At 41.9% G+C, this 19,790-nt stretch overlaps 1 protein-coding gene across 3 annotated transcripts in view; it reads left to right on the forward strand.

Moving 5' to 3' along the window:
* CTNNA2 (catenin alpha 2) overlaps positions 1-19,790 on the forward strand; it is a 1,798,423-nt gene that overhangs the window by 815,691 nt on the left and 962,942 nt on the right. For 2 of the 3 annotated variants that reach the window (XM_069745159.1, XM_069745158.1), the window contains exon 2: positions 14,287-14,367. In XM_069745159.1, the coding sequence (XP_069601260.1) occupies positions 14,335-14,367 (33 nt within the window). In that variant the 5' untranslated portion in view covers positions 14,287-14,334. Of the gene's footprint in view, positions 1-14,286; positions 14,368-19,790 lie in introns of those variants that run through there. The other variant, XM_069745160.1, reaches the window with a different exon arrangement.

Raw genomic sequence — 19,790 nt, forward strand, 5'->3', positions numbered from 1 at the left:
ATTCTCATTGAGATAATCCAGAATAACATCCCTCAGAAACCCTTCAAATATTTTACCAACAATAGAGGTTAGACTTACTGGCCTATAATTTCCAGGTTCACTTTTAGAGCCCTTTTTGAATATTGGCACCACATTTGCTATGCGCCAGTCCTGCGGAACAGACCCTGTCGCTATAGAGTCACTAAAAATAAGAAATAATGGTTTATCTATTACATTACTTAGTTCTCTTAGTACTCGTGGGTGTATGCCATCCGGACCCGGAGATTTATCTATTTTAATCTTATTTAGCCGGTTTCGCACCTCTTCTTGGGTTAGATTGGTGACCCTTAATATAGGGTTTTCATTGTTTCTTGGGATTTCACCTAGCATTTCATTTTCCACCGTGAATACCGTGGAGAAGAAGGTGTTTAATATGTTAGCTTTTTCCTCGTCATCTACAACTATTCTTTCCTCACTATTTTTTAAGGGGCCTACATTTTCAGTTTTTATTCTTTTACTATTGATATAGTTGAAGAACAGTTTGGGATTAGTTTTATTCTCCTTAGCAATGTGCTTCTCTGTTTCCTTTTTGGCAGCTTTAATTAGTTTTTTAGATAAAGTATTTTTCTCCCTATAGTTTTTTAGAGCTTCAATGGTGCCATCCTGCTTTAGTAGTGCAAATGCTTTCTTTTTACTGTTAATTGCCTGTCTTACTTCTTTGTTTAGCCACATTGGGTTTTTCCTATTTCTAGTCCTTTTATTCCCACAAGGTATAAACCGCTTACACTGCCTATTTAGGATGTTCTTAAACATTTCCCATTTATTATCTGTATTCTCATTTCTGAGGATATTGTCCCAGTCTACCAGATTAAGGGCATCTCTAAGCTGTTCAAACTTTGCCTTTTGGCAAACTTGGCGACTTTTTTTTTGCGGGACAAGATGTCGTTTTCAGCGGTACCATGGTTATTTATATCCGTCGTTTTGATCGCGTGTTATTCCACTTTTTGTTTACCTGTATGATAATAAAGCGTTGTTTTTTGCCTTGTTTTTTTTTTTTTTTTTGCGGTGTTCACTGAAGGGGTTAACTAGTGGGATAGTTTTATAGAGTGGGTCGTTACGGACGCGGCGATACCAAATATGTGTACATTTATTGTTTTTTTTTTTTTTTTACATAAATAAATGGATTTATTGGGAAATGTTTTTTTTTTTTTATTTGGGGATTTTTTTTTATTTTTTTTTACACATTCTATTTTTTTTTTTTTTTTTACTTTCTAACATTGTCCCAGGGTGGGACATCTCTGTATTAGATCAGATCGTTGATCTGACACTGTGCATAGCACAGTGTCAGATCAACGATCTGACAGGCAGCTTAGCTGGCTCTCCAGCGCCTGCTCTCAGCAGGCGCCGGCTAGCCAGGTCACTTCATGACCCGGAAGGAGTCCGGCGGCCATCTTGGATCCGGAGACTCCTTCCGGGTCACCGGAGCAACGCGATCTCATTGCGTTGCTCCGGTGGGAGAGCGCAGGGAGCCCCCGTCCCTGTGCGATCCCCCTCTAGGCATCAGAGGGGTTAAATGCCCGCGATCGGCGATAGCGCCGATCGTGGGCATTGCTGCGGGGTGTCAGCTGTCGTATACAGCTGACACCCGCACCCGATCACCGCGGCGCTCAGCGCGAGACCGCGGTGATCGGTGCGCCGTACTAGTACTGCTGCTGGCACTAATGCAGTGCCGGCAGCGCAGTACTAGTACGGCGCATGTCGCGAAGGGGTTAAAGAAGAAAAAAATTAGGAAAAAATAGTTTTTTTTTCTGTCTGGATAAAAAAAAATATCTTTTCTTCTGTATCAATTAATTTTGGTCTATACCATTTACCATTATATCAGTTTTCTCTTGACATTATTATCTTACTGCAGTATAACCCCTTAGGATGCTATAGAGGGGGAGTGAGACATAGCATGTTAACGTACAAATACAACAGTCACATGAGCTAAAATAATGTGGAATTAAAGTGTGTTTCTGTATGTCTGGTTTTTGACTGACAGTCCTTTTATTCTCTATGAGATAAATCTGGCAGCTCTTTTCATACAGTGAATATCTCTTCTAACTCCTCCTATGTGGAGGAGTCGGGAGAAATGGCTTCCGGATTGATAAGCAGCTATCTATTGAGCTATCTATTGAGCATGGGGACCCATTTAAAGTTATATCTCTCTGCTAATTAGGGGTATTTAAGGAGGGAATGGTTTTATAATAATAATTAGTGATGAGCAAATATACTCGTTACTCAAGATTTCCCGAGCACGCTCGGGTGTCCTCCAAGTATTTTTTAGTGCTCGGAGATTTCGTTTTCATCGCCGCAGCTGAATGATTTACAGCTATTAGCCAGGCTGAGTACATGTGGGGGTTGCCTGGTTGCTAAGGAATCCCCACATGTAATCAAGCTGGCTAAGAGATGTAAACCATTCAGCTGAGTTGAGAAAAACTAAATCTCCGAGCACTAAAAAATACTTGGAGGTCACCCGAGCGTGCTCGGGAAATCTTGAGTAACGAGTATATTCCCTCATCACTAATAATAATCATTGATAAGGTTGAGCGAAATGGGTCGAAATTTTTCAAAAGTCGCCGACTTTTGGCAAGGTCGGGTTTCATGAAACCCGACCCGACCCCAGTGTGGGGTCGGCCATGAAGTCGGCGATCTTTTGAATCTAGAATCGGAATTCCGATACCGATTCCCGATATGTTTAAGATATCGGGAATTGGTATCGGAATTCAGATTTAAGTGTAAAATAAAGAATTAAAATAAAAAATATCGCAATACTTACCCTCTGATTCGCCCTGGTACTAACCGGGAACCTTCCTTCCTTAGAATCAGCCTTCCAGGACCCAGCGGTGATGTCGCGGTGACGCCGCGGCTTGTGATTGGCCGCGCGGCCGCCCATGTGACCGCTCGCGCGGCCAATCACAAGCCGCGACGTCACCCGCGACGTCACCGAAGGTCCTGGAAGGGCTGATTCTTAGGAAGGAAGGCTGCTGGAAAGAAGCAGGGCGCGTCCGAGGGTGAGTATATACCTAATAGGAATATACGACGTCACCGCAAGGTCCTGGAAGGCTGATTCTAAGGAAGGAAGGTTCCCGGTTAGTACCAGGGCGCGTCAGAGGGTAAGTATTGCGATATTTTTTATTTTAATTCTTTATTTTACACTAAAATATAGATCGCAGGGCCTGAAGGAGAGTTTCCGCTCCTTCAGACCCTGGGAACCATGGAAACCCAATGCACTGCATTGGGTTTCGAGTTTCGTCCGACCCCGACCCCGACTTTTTTATAGGATCGGCCGATTTCACTCGACCCGACTTTTTCAAAAGTCGGGTTTCATGAAACCCGACCCGATCCTATAAAAGTAAAGGTCGCTCAACCCTAATCATTGATATTTCTATAGTGCCAACATATTCAGCAGCACTTTACAATTCAGAGGGGATATGTAAGACATTACAGAGTAATGCATAATTCAACAAATACCAAGAGGACTGAGGTCCCTGATCAGAGGCTTGCAGTCTGTTGGGAAATAGGGGAGACCGAAAAGGTGAATGGTAAAAAGAGCTTGCATTGCATGGTCCAGCCAACAATATAATAAATAAAGGCATTTAAATAAAGCTACATGATCTGGTCACCGGACAGTATGTGCAAAGGACATATAGAGAGTGCTACTGAGTGCGAGGAAGAGAGAAAACAAAATAGTTAGATTACTGAAGTGAGGTGACGTGATAGGCCAGTGTAAAGAATTGTGGTTTTAAGGCAATCTTGAAACTGTCGTTAATGGGAATTATCCAGATTGTCTGGGGTAGCGCATTCCAGAAAACTGGTACAGTTCGTGAGAAGTCTGGGAGAAGGGAGTGGGAAGTTCAGATTACAGAGGATGTTAGTGTTAGGTCATTAGCAGAATGGAGAGTACAGGTAGGGTGGTAGACAAAGATGAGGCAGGAGATGTTGAGGGGGAGCAGAAATGTGAAGCGATTTGTGTGGAACAGTGTTAAGTTTATATTGGATCCTGTAGTGGAAGGGTAACAAGTGCAATGAATGGCACTGGATGGAGGCATTGGTGTAGCGGTTGGACAGGAATACAATCCTGGCTGCTACATTAGTGGTAGATTTGAGAGGGGAGAGTTAAGTAATAGGGAGACCGATTAGTAGAAAGCTGCAGTATTTCAGGCGAGAATGAGTAAGAGCTGCAGTAGAAGTTTTTGCAGAATCAAAGGTTTTGCTCCATGAAATTTGTACACTGCTGTTGGTGTTGATTTTGTGTCCTGTCACAGTCACACTACACCCCACCTCTATTTCCCTGATACCTTAATATAGAACTGTTCTTACCCAGACACCTATGCTATTTGGATGGTGATTTAAAAAAATACATTCATTTTCACAGACATTTTATTAGGATCCTTAGGAGGACAAACCTTCCATTCAACAAAGTTGTCACAATTCCATTTTCGGCTTATCAAACGTGAAAAACTGTTATGCTGGAAAAATAATGACAATAACACTATTTAATAGGCTACTAAGATCTTGAGATTAACAAGACAATACTGTATTTGATGTCTGTCTGCTGACCCGGGTACGACACATTCCAATTTTATCTATTCGGTCAATTTGTGTCTAGGTTCTGACAAAGACTGGTAACAGTTATCTTAATGAATGTCAAAAAATAGCTTTTCATAAAGCATTCAATTTTACCTTCACTTTGTGACCTTTTAAAGCCTGTGATCGAAAACTTGTAATCCTTTACACAGAAGAGCCAACAGAGGTTACGTTCCAATTACCTGTAATGTTAAATGAGTCACCAGCTCTACCTTAGAGTCACCTTCTATAAGTAATTCTAGATGATTAATTTCTGACCTATCTCGGATGTCAAAACCTTCTCCCTGAACAAGAGATTGTCATGGAATTAATAAAATATTTCCAATACATTGGAAAAAAATAAAGTGGATTCCGGTAGAGACAAAAGGTAATCACATTTCCAAGGAGGCCTTGATCCTTTGCAGAACAGAATGGCAGTACCGTACAATTAAGGGCTATCATACAATGAAATGTAGGAAACCTGACCCATGAAAATCAGTGAGATTTGTTTCTTTCTTTAGCCAATATCCGTCTCAGAAATAGCCATCCTCTCAATAGCCAGATATGAAGAAGGTCAAACTCTGTTTTAGGTTCATCTGCAGCTACATCAAGTGTCTCCAAAAAATTATAATAATTCCAATAATATCATAGAATATGAAAGCTAGTAAGCAGCAGGGAGCAAATCTGCCAAGATTCAAATGAAAGAAAACCATAGGAAAAAACAGTGCAATAGTCCATAATTTAAATAAGTATTGCAAAATTTATTAGTGAATACAAAAAGTCTCTACCAGTAAAAAGAGGCTAAAATTGGCACTCAAATGCACATTACATGGCAGGGGAACGGGGTGACAAAATCTGAAGACTTCAGCATCCGCAGTCCAGGGCACCAGATTACAGGGCAGGCAGGGTCTGGCCGGCTTGAAGGCAAGTTAGGAGTCCCTTTACTCAGGTGGAAATCAATAGCCTTCCTCTAATTATGTAACTATTATGCAGTGTGATTTTTTTGGTTTTTATTTTTAGATTCTGTCTCTCACAGTTGAAGTGTACCTACGATAAAAATTACAGACCTCTCCATTCTTTGTAGGTGGAAAAACTTGCAAAATGGGCAGTGTGCAAATACTTATTTTCCCCATTGTATATATTTTCCAGCATATATATGTAGAAACTTTTATCAATACTGTTTTCCTGTCAATCAAAAGTCCTAAATTCTCTTTTTCTCCCTATAGTGTTTTAAGAGGTAAAGCAGCAGCCTCATGTAGTATGTACGCCCCTGTGCATTGGGATGGAGGAGTACAGGGAGGTGTTTTAGCTTGTCAAGTGTGGACTTTTGATCTTGTGACAGTGATGTCTGCTGCTCCCTTGATAGATATGTGTTTTTTGAACTTGGGCCATTTACGTTGTTTTTAATAATGCCAGTAAATTTAGGCTGAGATAATTATGGAGCATCTGCCCAAGTTGCATAGTGTCCTCTGTCCTGCTGTTATTTGCATAACAGTAGGAATTACGTTGGCACTCTGGATTATAAACGAGGTTTCCTTCAACTCCAAAAATCGAAATGTTTTTTAAAGACTGTGCGCTCATTCAATATTCAAAGACCAATTTATTACTATAGTCACATTCTTCTTCATTACTATTTATCAGAATGTTTTAAGTAATTTTATAACATTTTCTGTTTGTAAAAATGATTGCAAAGTATCATAGATAAATATTTGTCTAATCAAGACCTTTCGAAATGAACAAAAGTTAGGAATTCTAGAAAATTTCTTCTATTGACTTGGCAAGTTATCACTTATCCTTGGGATGAGTGATACATTGGTGATCTCTGGGGATCTGACTGCTCGGACCCCACTGATCCCAATATTGGGGCATGAAATGCTCCTTCTGAAAAAGCTTTGGACCTCAGAGCTTAACTATTTCCATTAGACCCAAAGACAGTTAATGAAGTGGTGACTTCAATGCACAGGCCGTGCTCCATTCCTTCAGACCATTTCAATGCCCAGCTTTCAAGTTGTGACAACCTCGTTAAGATTAACTCCTCAGGATATTGCTTAGAGGGTGCAATTGTGACTTATCATTTGCAGACATTAAAGTAGTATGACCGCCTGAGGTCTGGAATCCTTGAACATCACCAAATCATTCCTTGTGATTCCTTGGTCGTTACTGCAGCGGACTTCAGCTGTTGCTTTTTTGTGATTCTTTCTGCCTTAAAATTTGTCTTAAGCCTGTAAAATACTGCTCGATGAGGTTTAGATTTGATGATTGTCTTGGCCATTTCAGAATATTCCATTCCTTTGCCTTAAAAACCTCATTGGTTGTTTTGACAGTATGTTTTGAGTCATTCTCAATCTGTACTGTGAAGTGCTGTCCAATCAACCTTGATGTATTTGGTTAAATCTGAGCAGAAAGTATCACCCTGTACACTTCAGAGTTCATCCCGCTGGTTCTGTCTTCAGTAGGATCATCAATAAATAAAAGTGACTTAATGCCATTGGAAGCCATGCATGTCCACGCAATCACACTGCCTCCATCATAGGTTATAGAAGAAATGCTGTGCTTTGGATGAGTTGTACCAAGCCTTCTAGATACTTTCTTCTTCCCATCATTCTCATACAGATTTATCTTAGCTTAATTCATCCAGAGAATTCTATTCCAGAACTTGGTGGCTTCTTTAGATTTTTTTGAGCAATATCTAATTGTGTCTTTCTATTTTCAAAGCTGATTAATGGTTTGCAACTTGTGGTGAGCCCTCTGTATTTGCTTTCTTTATGACAGACTTGAAACTGAAACATCTACTTCTGTGAGAGTGTTTTCCACTTGGATAAATGTTGTGAAGGGATTTTTCTTTAACATGGAAAGGGTTTTTCAATCCTCCAAATCTGTTGTCTCCCGTGGACAACCATGCCTTTTCGAGTTATCAAGCTCACCAGTGCTCTCTTTTTAAGAAGAATGTACCAAACTATTGATTTGGCCAATCCTAACATGTTTGTTATCAGTCTGATGAATTTCTTCGTTTTATCAGCCTAATAATGATCTGTTTCTCTTCCATTGAGAACTCTTTTGACGGCATAATGTGGGTTCACAGCAACAGCTGTGTGCAACAGCAACAGCTTCCAAATGCACTTCCATTGAGAACTCTTTTGACGGCATAATGTGGGTTCACAGCAACAGCTTCCAAATGCAAATGGCACACCTGGAATTAGCTACAGCCTGCTCAATTGATGATATATTAACAAGGGAACAGCCCATGCAGCCCACTAAAGAGATTTTGAGATAACTGTCCAATTACTTTTGATCTAATTTAAAAGAGGCAGCTACATAATAAAGGGTTGTAATTAAAAAAATCTTGCTATAATAAGTTTGGGAATACCCTCAAATTAAAGCTGAGAGTTTGCACTTTAAAGGGATTGTCCAGTTCAAAATAATAAGTCTGCAGTCTCTCTGTGTGACTGCAGACTTATGAATCCCCCACTGTGCACTGCAAGGATTTGTCGGTTTCTGGGTCAGGAGCGGCAGGTACGCATGCATTATGCATGCTCCTGGCCAGATCCCAAATAGTGCATGGATGCATTATTAAATGGGGGTCGGCCTCACTCCATACATGCATATGGAGTGAGGCCACACCCACTAGTTGGGCTTTGCTCGGGAGTATTCATAACGCATATGTACGCTGGTCCCAGCTCAGAAACTGGCAAATCCTCACAGTTCACAGTGCGTCCACTAGGGGGATTCATAAGTCTGCAGTCACACAGAGTGACTGCAGACTTATCAGTTTGGAACGGACAACCCCTTTAACCCTGCTGTTCTGTTGGTCAAAAATGACCGACTTTGAACTTCAATATTCTTTAAAATATTCAAGATGCGGCTCTGAAACCCGTGGCCGACCGACCCATCCTCATTTAAGTCAATCAACCACAAGTTTCAGAACCGCATCTTGAACACCCCAAAAAATACCAAAGTTCAAAATAGGTCTCCCCAGACCGAACAGAACAGCAGGGTTAAGCCCATATTGTTTTTCTGACTGTATCTTGAATATGTTTTGGTAAGTTACTAAAAAGCCAAAGCTTGTGCCACTGTCCAAATATTTCTGGACCCAACAGTTTGTTAAGCTTAATATTCATGTAATAAAACATTTATACTCGTTTTTCCATCCCCACTATTTTCAAGATCTTTGTACCCTAAGCTTTTCCTCTGGGAATTGACTGTTATGAGGGTAATTGGTTCTCATTGAGATCGAGCTGAAATCTGGAGTCTTGCATGCATTGCTCCATGGGAAAGGATATGTAAAGTGTTTATTTGTTCCCTCTTTCCTTGAGAAAATTCTAGCCTTATGGGTTTCTTTTACTACACATTGTTACCAACCAACAGCAAAATGTGCCTTAATACTGGTCGACAATTGGGATCAAATGCTCCAGAAGTTTTGTTTCCAAATTTTTGCCTGTCTAAGCAGGCTGCATATCATTCATCGAACAAGGAAAACATTCTTCTGCCTGGTGAAATGATTTCTAGGCTTAAACATTCACCGGGACATCATTCTTCTGTGTATGGACTTTTATTTTGCATGTTGAAAAGGCTAAGAAATTACCACCGATCGGAAAACAAGTAGCCGATTGGCGATAGGATGGATGGTGTGAATAAAAATGCCTTAAAACATTCTCTCTCATTATTCTGGCATTTGGCAAATATTAATAATTATTAATCCTAATTGACCGAAAACGGGAAAAGGTTTATTCGGATTTCATAATCCTGCATCATGCATACGTGTCTTTTTATATAGGGTATGGAAACTTCTAGCTTCAACTCTATATGCTGAGCTCTAAATAAGCTCGCATCGAAGGTAGGGACACGACATATGATGTAATTGTATGTCATTTGTCGTGAAGGCGTTAAGGTCTTTAAGAAATTATGATTTAGGTATTATATATAGGGTTGAGCGAAACGGGTTGAACAATTTCAAAAGTCGCCAACTTTTAGCAAGGTCGGGTTTCATGAAACCCGACCCGACCCCAGTGTGGGGTCGGCCATGAAGTCGGCGATCTTTTGAATCTGGAATCGGAATTCCGATACCGATTCCCGATATGTTTAAGATATCGGGAATTGGTATCGGAATTCAGATTAAAGTGTAAAATAAAGAATTAAAATAAAAAATATCGCAATACTTACCCTTTGACGCGCCATGGTACTAACCGGCAGCCTTCCTCCTTTGAATCCGCGCTTCCATGACCTTGCCGTGACGTCGTGGTGACGTCGCGGCTTGTGATTGGTCGTGCGGCCGCCCATGTGACAGCTCGCACGACCAATCAGAAGCCGTGACGTCACCGAAGGTCCTTCAAGCGCTGATTCTTAGGAAGGAAGGCTGTCGGAAAGAAGCAGGGCGCGTCCGAGGGTGAGTATATACCTGATAGGAATATACTCACCCTCGGACGCGCCCTGCTTCTTTCCGACAGCCTTCCTTCCTAAGAATCAGCGCTTGAAGGACCTTCGGTGACGTCACGGCTTCTGATTGGTTGCGCGAGCGGTCACATGGGCGGCCGCGCGACCAATCACAAGCCGCGACGTCACCGCGACATCACGGCAAGGTCCTGGAAGCGCGGATTCGAAGGAGGAAGGCTGCCGGTTAGTACCAGGGCGCGTCAGAGGGTAAGTATTGCGATATTTTTATTTTAATTCTTTATTTTACACTTTAATATGGATCGCAGGGCCTGAAGGAGAGTTTCCTCTCCTTCAGACCCTGGGAACCATGGAAACCCAATGCACTGCATTGGGTTTCGGGTTTCGGCCGACCCCGACCCCGACTTTTTTATAGGATCGGCCGATTTCACTCGACCCGACTTTTGAAAAAGTCGGGTTTCGTGAAACCCGACCCGATCCTATAAAAGTAAATGTCGCTCAACCCTAATTATATATAATTTGGCCACTGAGCAGAGTTATTAAGACGAAGAGGACATACACAGTCTTTACAGATGTTGTCCTTGGTGGGATTTGAAACCAGGACCCCAAGTAAACAGTGCTAACCACTGAGCCATTACGGCATTATCTTGGCAGTACAATTGTGTGTTATGCCAGTTATTATTAATATAAAAAATACCTAAAACAGACACTTTTTTCATGTTCAGAGCCAACGATTCTTTTGTTTTTCCTTTTTTCTTGTCCCTGCTCCTTTTTTTTTATAAATTCGTATTTTTTCTATTACTTTCTGACCTTCATATTTGCTCATGTCTGTTCAGTCTGTATTGTGATGTGTTCTCTCAAATTGTTCATAGTTTTAGGTAGTTTTATACATTTTGGAGGTAAATGCACATACTGTTTTCTTTGCTTTACTCAATATATAAAACTTCTTTATAACATCGAGCATTAATAATGATTCAACCTAGAGCATCTTAACAAAGCCATTCTTACCACTCGAAATTGTGCTATTAATTCAGCCGGATTCCGACATGCTGACGCACGCATTAAGGGCAATACCTGGAATAAGCAAAAAAGATTCTAACTCTACAGAGAAGACAATCATTTCCAAAGGCTCTTTGTAAAGGGACACATAACAGAGCCATTGTGTGCGGTCCGAGTCTGGATGACTGTTTACAGATAATCTTTTCTCTTTTTTGTCGCATAAGAGACGACGGTGCATAAAATACCACTTAATGTTTTTCATGTGGTGAAAGATATTTCTATTACCTGTGTTGGTAAACGTGAAATACTTTTCATGTCTTCTTTTGAGGGTTTTTTCTTGTTGTTACAAATGTAGAAGATAAAAACACTGAAGGTTCAGACGAGAGTTTCTTATGTCAGACGGGTCGACTTAGCTTTCATCTTCAAGTGCTGTAGATATTTGACTGACTTCGTATTTTTGTTGTTATTTTTTATTTTTTTTTCTTCATTTCACTATTCTAACTCCATAAAGAGTATGTAGATGTTCCCATATTTCCCATGATAACATCTAACAACCCATTGTTGCCCCAGTTTCTATTCACGGTAAAGGGAACCTTGATTCTTGGTAAATTCTTATTTTCCTGATCACATTAGCAAAATGGAATGTGGGACAAATGTATCCTACCAACAATGAACCACAATCTTGCCACATTTCTTGGCACACACTATGCAACATAAGAGAACGGTTGTCTAAAGTTTTGCCGGTTGCTGATTGGCATGTGCCATCACTGACTCCATTTTTGTTTTATAGGAAAAAGGAAGCCAACAATTGGTTTACCCTTGGGCAGTTATCATCTCCCTCCTCACAATTGCAAATAGTTGGAAATGGAGGCCTTTTCCAAGATTCATTTCACATATGGGGTACTGGAATGCTACTAACCTTAGTTTCCTCTCTTTTGGCCACCGCTATGTTTTAGAAGACAATACTTGCCTAAAATTTTGCAAGATGTAGTAGACCGTTGCTGATTCCCTTTTTCCTCTCTAGACATGAGGAGCCCTGGCTTGAACCTTGGTATTTTCCCTTCTCCTTGTTCCATTGGGAAATCTTTGGAAAGAGAAGCCAAGACTTCCAAGGTTCAAACTACATATGGTGTACTTATATTATATTTTGGCCTCTTTTTCTCTGTCTCTACTGTTAAAAAATGACACCTTTACAACATTTTCTTAATTGTAGGAAGGTGTACCTCAATGTTGACTTTTTGCTTTTTTAGAAAAGGAAAGCATGCCCCCGACTCATGTTGACAAGCTTGTGAGCGGAAGCTTCCTTCCCAGATTGACAACTTATATGGGGTACTTGGATCCCATTAACTTAAGCCTCCTTTCTTTGGTCACTATGATCCTCTGTTGGGTCACTATGATATTGCATAAAGATGTCCACAATCCTTACCTAAAGTTTTGTCTATATAAGCCAGGTGGAGTCCATTCTAGACTGATTCTTACCTTTTCTACAGGGTGGGCCATTTATATGGATACACTTAGGTGGGCCATTTAAAAAGTTGTATTCAAAATGGCCAACTTCAAAATGGCTGCCATGGTCACCACCCATCTTGAAAATGTTTCCACCTTCCATATACTACAAACAGGAAGTTGATGTCACCAACCATTCCCATTTTATTTAGGTGTATCCACATACATGGTCCACCCTGTATATCTAATATATAATTGCCTAGAATACTACTTCCTGCAATTTGTGCCAACTTCTGTGGCTTTGTCCGGAGCTAATGTCCGGAGCTAGTGTCCGGAGCTAATGTCCGGAGCTAATGTCCGGAGCTAATGTCCAGAGCTAATGTCCGGAGCTAATGTCCGGAGCTAATGTCCAGAGATAAGTGACGTCAACAGTGTCCAGTGTCTGATTGGTTGCCGCCTGCTGCGAGCGACCAATCAGAAACGTGCCGTACTGTGACACACTCCGCCCGCCATTTTGGTGTGATTTTTGAATTTTTACCTCACAGCAAGTTTCTACTGCGTGGAGGCGGGCCCAGTGACGTTGCTCTTCAAGCTCCTGCCGAATTTCGTCCAAAAAATGATAATACCATTTACCAAAACTATATATATTTAGTTGTGAAGTGGTTCAGTGACATTTTCACACCAATTTTGAACTTTTGTTTGGTGTTTTCTCCATATACTGCCTATTATTTTTGTTCTTTCTTACTATTATTTATTAATTGTATTATTCTTACATTTGAATAAATAAAGTATATATGGATTCTAGACTCCCGATTCTTTATAATCGGGCTGCCATCTAGTTCCATATAAATGGCCCAACCTGTAGAGAAGAAAATGTTTGCCTTTTGTTCTCCTTATGTTCTTTATGTTGCAAGGCCTATGGAAAGAGACTCATCTTCGAAGATTGACATCATACATTTGGGAACATCCATGCTATCATTTTAAACTCCGCTCTGGGTTTGATACACACGGACATATCGACATCCTTACCTAAACTATTGTTCGGATGATTGGCAGGTGTTAGACACAAGTATTTCGTCCAATGAACTGTATAATATATATATATTTTTTTTTTACATAATGTACAATGTTTTTATGTCTCAAGCATGAAGTTAAGGTAAAAGACAAATTAAAAGATGCATTGCAATGCAAACAACTCAACTTTCTCAATGGTAGGTTAGGGTGGATATAAATACTGATTGGTGAGGATTTCAATTTCCATCGCCAAAATTTTTATCGCAGCTACTTTGGATGTATCGTAAGTGGAAGTTTGGTCCTTTAGTAAGGACCTGGCTATAGGAGTTGTATTCCCCCCAGTCCTGAGAGTAAGTCTGTGTTTTACTCCAAGTAGGCAACATTAATTTAATAATATTGAAAACTTGTGAGTGCATTATGAATGAATTCCAAACACCTTTTCTTAAAGATCACCTTCATCCTGTAAAGCTAGGTCATTGAAATGAAAACCTAAACTTAACAAACTGAACACATTAGCCTTTCTGTTACTTGTAGTAATTAGAGAAGTAAAAAATATATTTTCCCTACATAAAGAGAAATTGGAGAATGTTCTTGAATTCCTTCTGGCCAGGAGCCATGAACTCATTTTGTTTCTTTTTATTCTGTAATTTTTCGATCTGACTAAACAGTCTATAATGCTCCAGAAAAAGCAAAAAATATATTTTTTCCATTCATGGTTGCATGAAACTATCTGTGTAATGTTAATTAAATGCAAAAATTGAATGCATGATCTATCTGGGATCCTTACATATGTTTTTTGTGTCAGTTTTTGCATGTAGAGATTTAAAATCCAAATTTTCTTCTTTTTCTTAGTCTGGAAGAAAAGAAAAGGGTGACCCATTAAACATTGCTATTGATAAGATGACCAAAAAGACACGGGATCTTCGTAGACAGGTAGGTCCAGACAACATTTTGTAAATATGTTATATTGTTTATTGAACCTAAAAGTATGCAAAAAATATGTATAACTACCATCCATCCTTCACCGAATGCTATCAGTCTTGTATATTTTGGTCCAAAAGTCAAGCCCACCACTTTAACTAATACACAAAGAAGACGTGCCTCTATGCTAACATAGGATCAGAGGTGTAATTTGCACTTTTGGAAAGCCAAATGAAGCCTGGGGAAAAAATGTTACTTCCGCATAGCATCAGCCATCGTAATCTCATATGAGACTGCCTTAAAGAGGTTGGCCTCTACTGTTTTATTAATGGCTTATTCTTAGTATAAGAGCCGAAGGCGTCCGGAAGTTGTTAGATGTTGCTTGCCATAACTCAACAGCTTAGTCAAAACTATAGTGGCGCGGCCCGGTACTACGGATCCATCCATTATTTTTTTTTAATAGGTGGCTGATCTGCAGTACATAGTTTTGTCTATGATAGAATTGATACAGCTGCTTTGTTCCAGCAGCATCTAAGAACTTCTTCCGCCGCTGGTAACAGCTAACAAAACAAAATTTAGAACGGGCACTCTTTTTGAAACGTAGAAAATGTTTATTTAAGTAAAGAAATCTCAAAAGAAAAGTGACGTTTCGGACTTAAACATAGACCTTCCTCAGACGGCTTGCTGTGAGATAGGTATATGAGAAAGAGATAGTGCTAGGTGAGCTTGTTATGGGAATATTCCCTGTAAAGAGCGCTCCTAACCCATGGTAACAGCTAATAGGCGGGGGTGCCATGTGTCACACCCCAACCAATAAAATATTGATAATCCATCATATCGATAAGTCATTGGTATAAAAAAGTAGTGGCAACCCATTTAGTGCCCTTTTACAATAACCCCCACAGATGGACAACCAGATATATCCCAACAATGGGCCAACCACATGATCCCCAAACCAGTGTCAACCAAGATATAGTATAGATATAGTAGTGCCAAACACTGAGATCCAAACAATGAAAACCACAGAGCGCTTATAGCAGTGCTATACCATACTGATCTTATGAATGCTAGCCACAGAGCATTCCAAACAGTGCCAGACCAAAAACCCTTGTGGACTAGCTGAAATTCCTCAAATGTCTCTTCAAGAAAGAAATCACAACGACTTCTCCAAATACAAGATCACCATTTTGATTAGCAGCTACAGTTCTCCCAATAAAGTGAGAATAATTGCCAATAGTCCTAGATTTGCTTACAAAAACATGAAATAGAAAATCAGAATAAGCCTAGGCCACGACACAGGTTGGGAAGACAGAGATTGCTATTTGTCCCTGCTATATGTACAATAAAATCCCTGGGGTACCACAAATGAGACAAGCAAGTCACAAAAAATCCAACTAGGTATGATTTTTTGCTTGTTGAAGGGCACCAGGAGTCAGGAAATGATCCCATTCACTTGAATTGCTCTGAGATGTAGAAGTAACATATCTGTGGTTGCGAGACATATTTCATGGCCAAGGTTGCTCTATAGTCCTACCCTAAGTTAATAGTTAACATTGCCCCACTTAGAAAATAGATTGAAAATGGAGCCGTACAGTTCACCTCCTTGCATCTCCATTTGACTTCTTGTTTTGGTCAGAGACCCCAGTTCGTCAAGACTGGCAATTTTCTCACCGATCTTGAAGTGGGGGCATGGTGGATGAAGATGCGATAAAAGAAGGACACTCCAGCTTCTGGTTGAATTGTAAAAAAGGAGTCCAAATTTATTAAAACGTTAAAAATTTAATGTTATGCAAACAGGGAGCAGGGAAACACATGGCAATGCGTTTTGAACGCAAACGGCAAGGTATTCAGGAAGAATGGTGCTTGCATTCGCAACGTGTCACCATGTGTTTCCCTGCTTCTTGTTTGTCTAACATGGAATTTTTGACTTTTGAATAAATTTGGACTACTTTTTACAATTCAACCAGAAGCTGGAATCTCCTTTCATCTTGTCTCCCACACTTGTCAGAATGTTATTCCGTGCATTGTGGACTCACTATCTATAATATAATGCTGGGAACATCACTCTGTCTGAAGCCTTTATCAACTACGCAAGCACGACACGCCTGTGCAGTCTGGACCCCACAGAGTGACGCAGCCCAGGCGATCACAGTATGCGTAAGCACTGAACGCATACCACGATCTCCGATGGAGAAGCAGGGACGTGCCAGGATGGGGTGAGTATGATAGGGAGGGTTAGTATGTGATATTCACCTGTCCCCATTCCTCTGCCGGGCTCCATTTTCCGCATCCTCTGGCTATGATGTTCAGGTCAGAGGGCGCGATGACGTGGTTAGTGCACGCCCCCTGCCTGAACATCAAGGCAGAGACCCGGAAGGCACAGCGGCGCCTGGTGGTGGAACGGGGACAGGTGAATATCGCAAGTGCGAAGGCCTATGCCAGCGGCGACACCGGCACCTGACACCGCCAGTGTCCCCGCCTGCTGTGGCCCACGGCAATCGGCGCCCAGCGACGAAAAGTGAGTATGTCATTTTTTTTAGTCACAGCAGCAGCCTACAGGGCATATTATGCTATGGAGCATCTTATAGGGCCATCAATCTTTATGGAGCAGCATATGGGACACAAGAGAGGATGGGGGCGCAGGTTATGAACAGCACATTACAGAATGGGGGCACAGGATGAGAGCAGCATGTGACAGAATGGGGGCACATGATGGGAGTAGCATACGGGGCATATTATGCTATTAGGTATCTTATTGGGCAAATATTAAAATTTATGGAGCCGCATATGGGGCATATTATGCTATGGAGCATATTATGGGGCCATAAACCTTTATGGAGCAGAATACCGGGGCATATTATGCTATGGAGCATCTTATAGGGCCATCAATCCTTATGGAGCAACATAACATCATGTGCCCCATCTTTATGGGGCACATGACAGAATGGGGGTGCAGGATGGGAGCAGCACATGTCAGGATGGGGGCGCAGGATGGGAGCAGCACACAACAAGATGAGGGCGCAGGATTGGAGCAGCACATTACAGAATGGGGGTGCAGGATGAGAGCAGCACATGAGAGAATGGGGGCGCAGGATGGGAGCAGCACATTACAGAATGGGTGCGCAGGAGGGGAGCAGCACATGACAGGATGGGGGCGCAGGATGGGAGCAGCACATTACAGAATGGGGGCGCAGGATGGGAGCAGCAAATCATGGGATGGGAGTGCAGGATGAGAGCAGCACATTATAGAATGGGGGCGCAGGACGGGAGAGGCATATTACAGGATGGGGCGCAGGATGAGAGCAGCACATGACAGGATGTGGACAGCACATGACAGAATGGTGGCACAGGTTAGGTGCAGCACATGACAGAATGAAGGCACAGGATGGGAGCAGCATATGGGGCATATTATGCTATTAGGTATCTTATGGGGCAATTATTAAAATTTATGGAGCAGCATATGGAGCATATTATGCTATGGAGTATCTTATGGAGGCCAACAACCTTTATGGAGCAGAATATGGGGCATATTATGCTATGGAGCATCTTATAGGGCCATGAATCTTTATGAGCAGCATAACATCAACTGCCCCATCTTTATGGAGCACATGACAGAATGGGGGTGCAGGATGGAAGCAGCACATGACAGGATGGGGGCGCAGGATGGGAGCAGCACACAACAGGATGAGGGCACAGGATGGGAGCAGCACATTACAGAATGGGAGCGCAGGATGAGAGCAGCACATGACAGAATGGAGGCACAGGATGGGAGCAGCACATTACAGAATGGGGGCGCAGGATGGGAGCAGCACATGACATAATGGGGGCGCAGGATGAGAGCAGCAAATTACAGGATGGGGGTGCAGGATGAGAGCAGCACATGACAGAATGGGGGCGCAGGATGGGAGCAGCACATTACAGGATGGGGGCACAGGATGAGAGCAGCACATGATAGGATGGGGGCAGCACATTACAAAATGGGGGCACAGGTTAGGTGCAGCACATGACAGAATGGGGGCACAGGATGGGAGCATCAGATGACAGAATGGGGCGCAGGATGGGAGCAGCACATTACAGGATGGGGGTGCAGGATGGGAGCAGCACATGACAGGATGGAGGCGCAGGATGGGAGCAGCACATGACAGGATGGGGGCACATGATGGGAGCAGCACATTACAGAATGGGGGTGCAGGATGGGAGCAGCACATGACAAGTTTGGGGCGCAGGATGGGAGAACCACATGACAGGATGGGGTCGCAGAATGAGAGCAGCACATGACAGAATGGGGCGCAGGATGGGTGCAGCACATTACAGAATGGGGTGCAGGATGGGAGCAGTACATGATAGAATGGGGGCACACGATGGGATCAGTGCACTGGGATTGGGGCACAGGATGGGAGAACCACATCATAGGAAGGGGGTGCAGGATGGGAGCACATGACAGGATGGGGGCGCATGATGGAAGCACATGACAGGAGTGGGGTGCAGTTTGGGGGCACCACATGACAGGATTGGGGTGCAAGATGTGAGCACCACATGACAGGATTGGGGTGCAGGATGGAAGCATGACATGACAGGACTGGGGCGCAGGATGGGAGCACCACATCACAGGATGAGGGCACAGGAAGAGAATAGCACATGACAAGATGGAGGCACACAAAACAGGATGAGAGCACATGATGGGGGCTGCACATGACAGGATGGTGGCGCAAGATGGTAGCAGCACATGACAAGATTAGGGCGCAGGTTGGAATCAGCACATACCAGGATGGAGACCATATACCAATATAAATGCTCACCACCTGGGCGTAGAACAGGTTTAATAGCTAGTATAAAGTAATATACCATGAGCTGGCTCTTTCCCTGGAGTTAGATGCTTCATATTGAAAAAGAGGTGCATTCTTCTTCATGAATCAGGACCATCTGACTAGTGGTGGGCCCCTCTGTCAATGACTAGAGTAAGATTTTTGGCTTAGAGAACACAACATCTCATTACACATTAGATGAACTGTGATGTTACATCGCAATGTGACCCTGTCCTATCCCAGGTCCTCAGGTTTTGGCGGAACTGGTTAGAAATGTTGTGAAAATGCCAAAAGTCACAACATTTTTGCACAACTCAGTGTCACGCCAAAATTTTCTGACTTTTAAAAGCAATTTACGACAAAATTGCTTTGCTTACTTGGGTTCATAGTGTGTAAATTAGATAAATTGATTTTGTGACCTTTGATCATTGACTGATGGGAAATATACATTCTAGCTACAGCACAGTAGAATATTTTGCTGCTAAAGGAACAAGTGAAATTCAATGAATGTTATTTATCTTTTACAGAAACCGTAGGAGCTTCCCTTTTTCGTTCCTGGAATATGAAATATATATACACTATATATATATTTATTTATTTCTTTAAACACAACTTGGGCTATGCTATAAA

Source organism: Ranitomeya imitator, chromosome 1 (assembly GCF_032444005.1).
Source record: "Ranitomeya imitator isolate aRanImi1 chromosome 1, aRanImi1.pri, whole genome shotgun sequence".
NCBI classification, from domain to species: Eukaryota; Metazoa; Chordata; class Amphibia; order Anura; family Dendrobatidae; genus Ranitomeya; species Ranitomeya imitator.